The sequence below is a fragment of the Mus caroli genome, chromosome 3 (genome assembly GCF_900094665.2).
Source record: "Mus caroli chromosome 3, CAROLI_EIJ_v1.1, whole genome shotgun sequence".
Taxonomy (NCBI): Eukaryota; Metazoa; Chordata; class Mammalia; order Rodentia; family Muridae; genus Mus; species Mus caroli.
Window position 1 is genome coordinate 131,242,938 of NC_034572.1, and position 10,614 is coordinate 131,253,551.

Consider the following 10,614-nt stretch of genomic DNA (forward strand, 5'->3'; position numbering starts at 1 on the left):
ATATCTCATTCCGTTAGCACGAGATATTTGGAGCAAACAGGTCATTGATTTCCTACGGTTAAGAGAATGAAAAGATTGGAGGCAATAGCTAAAAGGGGAAAGATTTCTTTTTGAAATGATGCAGATGTTCTAAACATGATTATGATGATGATACACTGCGATTATACTAAAATATTGACTTCTACAAAGAGGCAATGTGTGTAGATTCTTATCCGGTAGAGATTGTGCCAAAAAATTATTGTATGTTATTGAGAATTCAAACGTGCTTCTGAACCTAAACACTCTTCAAAGAGGAAGGGACTTCTGGCAAAAGACAAAGGAGCATGGAAAGAAACCTATAACATAGAGTGAGAGAGGGCTTCTGAATAGCCATACATACACCAGGGTCTACAGAGGGACGCAGGGGCTCCAGGAACTTAGGACTCTTCCTCAAAGCTTTGTAGCTGCTGTTGCATTGTTACCCAACCTATTACCTGGATGCTTTTAGCAGTAAATATTTGAAACTAAAAGACAGATATAGGACAGTGGTGCCTGACACCAGGTTGCTCAGCAGTGAGCCCCAATTCTATCATTCTCTAGGTCAGAAAATGTCTTCTGTGCTTCATTTTCTCCACCAATAAATTAACAGCTCAGTATAGTAGTCACTAACCCTGCACGTCTACCAAGCACTTGAAATGCTAGTCTGAGAAGCAGGGAACAACCTGTCATGAGTGATTCTGTATCCAAGGACAGGGAACGGTAGTCACAGTTCATGGAAGAGAAGCTGGCTAAATCCTCCAAGCATGTAGGCAGGTGCTGGCTGAGCAGAGCCTGGAAAGCCACCTTAAGAGTAGCCCACAGTTTCCAAAGCCGGGCGTGGTGGCGCATGCCTTTAATCCCAGCACTCGGGAGGCAGAGGCAGGCAGATTTCTGAGTTCGAGGCCAGCCTGGTCTGCAAAGTGAGTTCCAGGACAGACAGAGCTATACAGAGAAACCCTGTTTCGAAAAACCAAACAAAATAAAAAAAATTAAAAACAAAAAAGAGTAGCCCACAACTTCCAAATCTCTTCAAAACACAAAGTCTGTCTCAAATGCACAGCAGTAAAGTGTCCAGGACTGGAGAGAGGACTCCAAACAGGTTCAAACTTAGGTTTCTGACTCAAATACCTCATTCCCCATCCTGGCTTATAGTCCAGGTCTCTTAAATTTCTATCTTGTTTATCTAAAAAGGAATTATTGCTTGCCTTGGGTTTATGGGCCCTTGTCTCTTTGGAGCATGTCTGAAGCATGCTAAGTCTTACCCAGTCTCCAGTGATTGGGTTCAGCTAGGCTAGTGGGACACTCACGCTCCATGTACCAGAGTCATCCCTTCTAGAGAAATGATTCCGCCACATTTCACAGAGGCAGCTGTGGCTTATTCCACAGGCTTAGAACTGAAGTCCCTCAGCCCATGCCCCCTCAGCTTGTGCTACAGATCAACCTGCCCAACCACCAGCATCAGAAGACGGCCTCCCCCAAAGCCAACCCGCCACCTTCCACATTCCCACCCACCTTCAATTTTTGACTTGATTTCCCATTCTTCAATAAGACAAGCATGCCAGTCTATATCAGTAACATATGTGTGCTAATCAATGTTAGTAACATAAGCGTTTCAATCTATATTGGTAACATAAGCATGCCAATCTTTGTCACTTTGTTGAAAACTTGAGTTGTGTGTTGTTTGCAGACTGCCAGGTCCTGAAGGATTGGTCCATCTCCCTCAGAGAGCTGAGTAGAGACTGTGTGCTCGGCTGGCTGCTGGGTTTAATGCGGTACATCCCTGGGCTCATAAATAGCAGGATTAAAGGACCATAGATTCAAAGTAACCCAAGACAAAAGGGGCTCAGTAAATTATAAATGTTTATTTGTCATCATCACAATTTATTTTCTACCTCAGCTAAACGTCCACTTCGTGTGTTTCCACTTCCATTTTAAACTCCCATTTATTTAGTAGACTAACAAGTACCTGACATTTGGAGGGGGGGTGAGATACTATAATAAACACATCTGCTTTACTAATAAATATGTTTAAATGCTTGGTGTGGCCTTTTAATTCACACAAATAGACATGGTCTTTATTTAATTTCATAGTTTTGAAATACAAATCCATCATTTTCTTGAAGCAACGATCATCCCAATTTTTATTGACTGCATAAATTGCAGTCAAATTGATGGATTATTTCCAACAATTGAGGTATAGATAGAGTGGTAGCTACAAGGGTGTCCCCTACAAAGAGAACAATGTACCACATTACACTATCAAAAGGACACATCCAGGGAAAAATCTAATGGATACTCTGAAACTCAATAATTTTTTCCCTGTATGACAGTTCCATTTTTTAAAAGGGTGAATGACTTCCAAGTGGTCTCACTGTGGGGCCAGCAGAGACATGTCACCGTACATTTTAATTCTGTCTCTTGCCTTGTCGCTTATAAAACTATCAGAAAATATAAATATTAATTCTTAAGATTGACTAACAAAATTCTTTTAAGTCTTATCTGTATCCTTTCTTAGAACCTTCCCATATACACCAGAAGGGGAAAAAAGTAAAAGAAAGAGAAGAAAAGCAAACAGAACAAACCAACAACAAAAGAAAAATGGTTTGCTTGGGTTCCTTTCACCCTGCCCTTCTTAGGCAGTGTGTTTCATAGAAAACAAGCTTAGGGGTCTATCAAGGGTTCACTTTCACTGAAAAGATGTTGAATAAAATTCACATTTACCTAAGTTTTTATGGTGTAGGTTTTTGTTTTGTTTTTATACAAATACTAGTTTCTCAATGCAGAACTAGACTCATGTACTAGTTAGAACTTTTGCAAAGTTCAAGAAGTAAGCATGTTGCTAAGTGTCATATGGTGACTCAGAGGGACACTGTGGGTCTTCTCCTGAATAGGTTCAACTTTAATCAATTGAAGTTCTCCACTGCTCTTTACAAACATCTTAAATACAGCTAAATATGTAAACACTGTGCTCTCAGAGAGCAAGGGTTAGGCACATCAAAGCATATCGTTCTGATGGAAGTGAACCCCCACGGGAATCAAAACCATCCACCGGAGTTATCGCTTTCTGGCTGAGGTGGGAATACCACGTTGCACATCTCAGAGTTCTCTTGATGGAGGGGGAGTTCACATCCGGCCACTAGGCTCTCTTTTCTTCTCCGAGAGACATATCCCCTGCCTGTAGATAGCCTTTCATACTTTGTCTCAAATTGCCTGTGTTGCAAGAGGAGGAAGGGCAGAGTTACACACAGTTACGTCACCCACGCTGGTCCCTGCTTCTGCCCTGCTTGGGAAGCTCTGTCGGGGGAGGAGTCGTAGGAACTATTCTTTAAAGCATCCTCATTGTTCTTTCTTCTGATATCAATAAGTACATTGTGACTGGATGGAGTGTGGGGATCCTACCACACTTTGTTCTGAAAAGAAGGACCAACGTCCTGGGATGCTGTTAAGCCTTATAGACCTTGCTGCCTCCTACCTCCAGGGCCCTCCCCTTCGAATCACTGAGTTCAACATGGTTGAACGTTGAGAAGGAAATATACCTAGAGAATGGTCCGAGAAAATGGTAAAGTAGTCTAGCTTGCCATGTGGCGGGGTTTGTGGTCACTGTATGTATTTATGGGGAATTACTCCAGACAAAAACATAAGTTAATATCAGTGAACACCAGACATTCTGAACATAAGCTGCTATTATTTGTTCCAGGAAAACGTAAATCCCTGGTACTTGTAATTAAATCATTGGTGCATTTTTAAAATATGGATCATGAAATCCCAGTAGAATAAGGTATTCAACTTTGGCCTGGTTATCACAAAAGGTGATGTAAATTGTGACTTGCTAGCTCAAGAGAACAAATTGCAGCTTATGGTTAGATACGGTTCAAGAAAACCTTCCTAAACACTATGGAGGAGTTGGGTGTTAGCTAGACTCAAATCATGCTTGCTCTACAGGATAAGTCTGCTGAAAAGAATGGCAACTAGACCCAAGGATGTGATGATAATGAGAGTTTGACCCAGAATGGAAGAGGAGCTATGTAGATACCTAGACAATTGTGTGGTAGGTTTTTAAGGACCTCAGCTTTCTCATACTTTTTTTTTTTTTAAAGAAATCAAAATGCCAAATTCTCAAGACTGAGCTCAAATTTAAACAAGGTCAAGTTGCTGCTGTACAATTAACTGTGGATTCCCTTGGGCTATAGGACATGGGTGACCAGATGTATTCTGTCCATGAAGCAATTGCAAAGATGCCAGACGGCAAAGGCACATGTGGTTTATGTTTTTCTGAAACTAGGTGGTGACTCCTAGAGTAAACTGAAACCCCTTCTTTCCTTAAAAATTTCCTTAATTCTAGATTAAATATGACTTAATTCCATATCAAACGAATGGGTCCTTGGTATCTTAGAAACCAAGCTTTCTTTGTTTTAATCTACCATTCTCTTCTTAGGATAACTTGCTGCTCCCATGGTTTCCACTGTCTCCTTTTACGTCTCACACTGAGTGCTGAGGAGCGGATGCGAGCTCGTGGTGAGGCAGGCGAGACTCTGGAACTTGTGCGAGAGAGCAAGCGAGCATTCATCTTACCTGAGTGGGGCTTCAGCCTTGTCCATCTGCATGCAGACCAAGAACGGGTACTGTGAAAACTGCACTGTGGAGATGAACTCCAGCCCAGCCTCTGTCTCTGCTCTGCTTTCCAGACCAGCTTTCACAAAAGAGGCATCCACTGTGACGTCGCTGGTTATCACCACAGCCACCCTGCGATTTTAACAAACATCTCGTATTGTCTCATCGAACTCAGCAGGAGGACTAACAGAACTTCAGCAAATCTCCATTCATGGCACCATAAGGAAATACTTAAGAATGGAGGTGTCACCTCAATGCACATAAAGTCTTGTTGAAACCAGGGCACAGTGGTGCCAGAGATTAGCCACGGAAGAGTCACTCTTTCCCTGGGCTTCCCTTGCCTCGAATTCTTGACATGGGAGCTAAGTGTATATCACATATAAGCTGTTTGGAATATGTGTCCCCCAAAACCAAGGTGGATCTTGGCCTGGAACCTTTCCCAGTCCCAGAAACATCCACATTTTCTTAGAAAGAAGTAGGAACACATCGAGAAGACATCTGGCATTTATGATAATTCTGTTATTAACTATTGGCTTGGTTAGCTATTTCAGCTTCATTTCATTACTTTCTCCCAGGGTTTGCTCAAGGCATGTATGTGGTTGCCAAGGTACATGAAAGAGTGCTGTGTGACAAAGAGCCACTCCCATGGTGGATACACAGATAGGGTGGGTTTAGCAGTGGTCACTTAGAGCAACAGACAGACAGGTTGGATGGTGAGGGAATATGGCTCGGTTGGCAATGTAGAAGTTAAAAAAAAATCTAGTACAAGTTTGGCTTTCTTTAAGCAACTGTAAACTTCATCTAAATGGTGGGAAGTGATGTTCACGGTGAGATCAGATTTATGTGTCCATACTTTTTTATTTTAAAAAGAGGAATGCTAATTTGTGTCTGGAAAATTATAAAAGAATTTTGCTGTTGTTGTTCTCAGTATCAAACAGGCCATACGGTCTTTGAGATGTGCACAGGTAGCCTTTAGTCCTTTACGAGATCTTCCACTGTCTTATATGTAAGCAAATGTTCAAGGAGTGTTATTTATGTGAATAAACAAGCAAATGAGATAGAAGACAGAAGAGTCACAGCACAGACGCTGGGGAATGGAGGGTGAAGGGGAAATGAGCTCAGCAAGCAGTGTGTGCCTATGTGAAAACGTGCTTATGCACAACGAGTATACAAAAATGAAAAGTTTTAATTTGGTTAAAGGTGAAATTATCACTTTATTATTATCCAGTAGAATTAGCAAATGAAGAGAGATTGGTGCCAATAACAGAGATAAGCTTAAACTTTTACGTTTTATGGTGTAATTTTAATGTGAGATCTTGGGGATAAACAAGAAAGGAAAGGCTATGGTTTGCCAGCAAGGTGTCTGTGCATCAGTTTGACAAGAGATCAACTTGGCTGGCTAGCTCCATGTCAGCACAAGTTAGTGTCATTTGAGAAGAGAGACTCTCAATGGAGAAAATCCCTCCATAAAATCAGGCTGCAGGCATGCCTGTAGGACATTTTTAAAATTAGCAATTGATGTGGGTTAGCTCGTTGGCTCCTCATCTCTGTGATTCTTACCTCAGTGCTCATCTCAGTGTTCAACTCAGTACTCATCTAAGTGCTCACCTCAGTACTCATCTGAGTGCTCACCTCAGTGCTCCTCACCTCAATGATCATCTCAGTCCTCATCTCAGTGCTCACTTCAGTGCTCACCTCAGTGCTTACCTCAGTGCTCATCTCAGTGCTCAGCTCAGTGCTCATCTCAGTGCTCACCTTAGTGCTCATCTCAGTGCTCACCTTAATGCTTATCTCAGTGTTCCTCTCAGTGCTCATCTTAATGCTCCTCTCAGTGCTCATCTCAGTGCTCACCTTAGTGCTCATCTCAGTGTTCCTCTCAGTGCTCCTCTCAGTGCTCACCTTAGTGCTCATCTCAGTGTTCCTCTCAGTGCTCATCTCAGTGCTCCTCTCAGTGCTCACCTTAGTGCTCACACTGACCTGTTTCTAAGACACTATTAATGTAATGAATTCCTACAGTCGTTTCTAGTCCCATGGCTTACAAACACTTCAAACAGAAAGCACAGATTTGAAACAGTCAGAAGGTTAAACAACAACCAAGACATATTCCTGCTTTGTTGTTGTTGTTGTTTGTTGTTGCATTATGCTTACCGATTTTTCACTCGGGTTTTAGACTCGCGATACCACAGACTGAATTCCATTGCACCAGAAATATCAATAGCTAGACCACCCTGGATCTCCATATTGGCCTTTAGTCCAGATTGCAGCTGAATATCCTAAAATCAAAAAGTACAGTATAAGAGACACACTTGGCTTCCTGATCTACAGTCCTCTGCTGGAGGACTTTAAAAATCAATGCCCATCCATTCCTTTGTTTCCATGCAAGCCCAGGACCTCTCACCTACTAACTAGTGTTCTACCATCACACTATACCCCGCAGTGAAGAAGGCTTAGAAATACAGTATCCTGATCTTGGTCACCAGTGAAGGCATCGCTGATATGCTAAATAAGTCAGTTAAAGTAGTGGAGGGACAGAACATCAATAGAGAAGGCTGTTTTCCGGCAATCGGTGCCTCTCTTTGGGAGGGGCCATTCATTTTCAATGCGTGGCTTTAGGCAGTGTGTCAGCACTATCTGGGAACAGTTTCAATATGCAATCTCTGATTTAGAAACACTGAGGATGGGTGGGGGCCAGCAATCTGCTCTACTACGCCTTCATGTGATTCTGGCACAACTGAATTTGAGAGCCACTGGACCAAGAGAATGAAGGGATTTCCATCAGAAACCTAGCCATGGCCTTTTGGGAAACCTGAAGATCGGACAGAGTGATGTTCGAGTCCTGAAGCACTCTGCTAATTGAATGCTGAGGCAAACACACACAACTGAATCTTCTGGCAAACGAGCAGACAAACAAAGGCAGGATGAAAATCTCGGGAGTAGAACTCGAGCACTGGGGACTGCCTAGGGCAAGCTGGAAATCGGAAGGAAGGCAATTTAACCAAGCCTCAGCACCTGCTGCTTGACATTTGAAACGACATCCAAACAGTGGTCAAGCCAAGCACACACTCCACTGTATTTCCCACAGGCACAGTGACCCTCCTGGGTGGATTTCTGAAGAGGCTTCGTGTGAGACTGAAATGTCACGTCTGAAGCTGTGCTGAATGTAACAGTGATTCTGGAAGCACGGCTCTGTATTCCTCCAAAGATGTTAGAGTTCCTGGCAGCTAAGAGCATGACTAACCTCCTTGTGTAGCCGCCATAGCAGCCATGCATTCACCAGGAACAAACGCCCTGACTGTGTTTTTTTGTTTTTTGTTTTTTTTGTTTTGTTCGTTTGTTTGTTTTCCGAGACAGGGTTTCTCTGTGTAGCCCTGGCTGTCCTGGAACTCACTTTGTAGACCAGGCTGGCCTCGAACTCAGAAATCCGCCTTCCTCTGCCTCCCAAGTGCTGGGATTAAAGGCATGTGCCACCACGCCCGGCCCTGACTGTGCTTTTTAGAAAGGATCACGCTCTTCTCTCTGAGTTTCAAACAAACAAGGGAACCAAACAGGGCAGGAAACATCAGAGAACTGGTTTATACCGAGTGGACTAAGGAAGTTTGACCTTGATATGGAAACGCTTTCATTCTGAAGGCCACCCCTCAGAAAAGCATGGAGCACTCAGTGCCAGGGCTGGGACACATGACTCAAGATCTCTAAGGCCACTTACAGTTATACTTACTCTAGGACAAAAAACGTGGCTGCCATTGGATACAGGATATATACCATGCTTCATAACTAATTTAATAAAACAAACAAACAAAAAAACCAACTCACAACCTCTTCTGTAAAATCCACATCAGTCACACCCAAATGTGTACTTAGACCGATGAAAAAGAGGGGAGATGTCAGAGGTCGGCTGCATCCCACCTCCATGTCTGTTGCCACATAATTCCTAATGTGTCCTGCCTCAGAATGACTCCTTTTTCTTGCATAATCTTTTGTTTGCTTGATCTGAAACACATAGCCTTGTTAATCCATCTAGTCCAGTAGGACCCTAACGTGTAGCTCTCAACCTTCCCAAGGCCATACATCATCGGGATGTCAAAGCAGCCAAGCCACAAGACAGAGCATTTCACAGTTATCAGACAACGGGACTTGTGTGAGAAGACCCTGTTCACTGCGAGTGGTTTGGAGAAACACTTTGTCTTTCTCAAATGGTTCCTTTCCTCCCCACAATGGGACCAGGGAAGAAGTCACAATTAGTTCTACTGAATCCTCTTATGAGGACAGACCGCCTGTCCACACCTACCACCCACCTCTGTGGAGGGACTAAACCATACAGTGCACTGGATAAGTGGAACTAACAGGCGAGCCCCACTATGCTGAAGCCTTACACGTGATAGGTCATTTAAACATGCCGATTTACATCGGAGGCATTCTTCATTGATAGGAGTTATGGCTCACCAGTGCACTTAGAGCCAAAACTGCCCACACCGTGCCTAAGGTCGGGACTTTTCAGCTGCTGTCACACAGCTATCACAGTCACAACTCTTTGTCTCGTAGACTGAGTCCATTCTGAGGGAGAGTGCAAAGAAGACAGAGCATAAACTTAAGTCCTCAATTGACCCAGAATACACATTGGTTTAATGTTTTGTCAACAGACTTCAGGAAAAAGGCTGCAGAACTTTGTGTTTGTGATTGGCGTGATTCCTTTGCCCTTTAACTCTGACCTGAAAACTTTCTTGTAGAATAGACACTGACATCTGACAGCTCCTCTTATTGCTTCTAAGAAAATGCATTATTTCCTAGCTAAAGAGGCTCCTCTTTTTCAGACATCTGTCTCTGAAATGTAATCCAATTCTAATGAGAGTCAGACAGAGAGAAAGACATGTGTGTGTACACACACACACACATACACACACCGAGAGAGGAGGGAGGAGAAGGGGAAGAGACAGACACACACACACATATAGACACAGAGACAGAGAGATACACACATACATGCACACAGAAAGAGAGACAAAGAGAGACAGAGACAGAGAGAGGGAGAGACTGAGTAATGATATCTGTCCTGGCAGCTGTGACAGGCTACCAGCTGCCAGGACTCCCTTCAATGTCAGCACTTGACCTGGAGTGGAGTGTGCTTCTGAGGCTAAGATGGAATCACTGGGGTGGTCTGCAGAGCCCAGGACCTTGGTTATTTGTAAAATAACCTCAAATCTGCCAAATACATCAGCCTGATACACAGAGACACTGGTTATGGCTAAAACTGAAGGGGCAGTCTCTCTTTGACCACACCATGCCCAGGGTGTCTTATCTTAATGAGCAGAAAAATCATATAAGAAAATTTAAATCAGGGATTAACAAGCTGTAGCCTATAGGCTCTCTGCCTCGCTGGCCATTTTCACTCAGTAATCACAGGGTTACACAGATTATCAAGAGCATTGGCTCTTGAAGGCAGAAATAGTCACTCCCTGCCATTTACAGTTTTGCCAGCACGAGTGCTTATTTCTGTGTGACTTGGGGGTTAGAGAGAATGGGCTGCACCTCTGTTTTTTTCTCCTTCTCTTCGTTCACATGAAGAGAAATGTGCTTTTCTTCAGAGCGCGCCTAAGCTGTGGTGGTTTGAAAGAAAATGGTCCCCATAGGCTCAGAGGGAGTGGTGCTATGAAGAGCTGTGGCATTGTGGGAGGGTGCGTGTCACTGTCATTTCCTGCTGCCTGGGAATCAAGACATGGAATTCTCAGCTCCTTCTCCAGGACCATGTCTGCCTGCACGGCACCAGGCTTCGCCATGATAAGAATGGACGAAACCTCTGAAGCTGTAAGCCAGCCCCAATTAAATGCTTTCCTTTGTAGGAGTTGTCATGTTCGTGGTGTCTCTTCACAGCGATAAAACTCTAATTAAGACATATGGGATCAGCGCCGGGGTAGCGGGAGCGCAGGGTTGCCTGACACCCGCCAGCTACCCACGACCCCCGCCGCAGGATTTTGGGACTGCTGGTGA

At 43.7% G+C, this 10,614-nt stretch overlaps 1 protein-coding gene across 1 annotated transcript in view; it reads right to left on the reverse strand.

The window, feature by feature from the left end:
- Window positions 1-1,860: 1,860 nt before the first annotated feature.
- The window catches only part of Mttp (microsomal triglyceride transfer protein), a 354,854-nt gene continuing 346,100 nt past the window's right edge, over window positions 1,861-10,614 (reverse strand). Inside the window, exons 16-18 of the mRNA XM_021157355.2 lie at window positions 6,778-6,902; window positions 4,591-4,761; window positions 1,861-3,228 (exon numbers count right to left, since the gene is read on the reverse strand). Coding sequence (XP_021013014.1) covers window positions 3,054-3,228; window positions 4,591-4,761; window positions 6,778-6,902 — 471 coding nt within the window. The 3' untranslated portion in view covers window positions 1,861-3,053. The remainder of the gene's footprint in view (window positions 3,229-4,590; window positions 4,762-6,777; window positions 6,903-10,614) is intronic.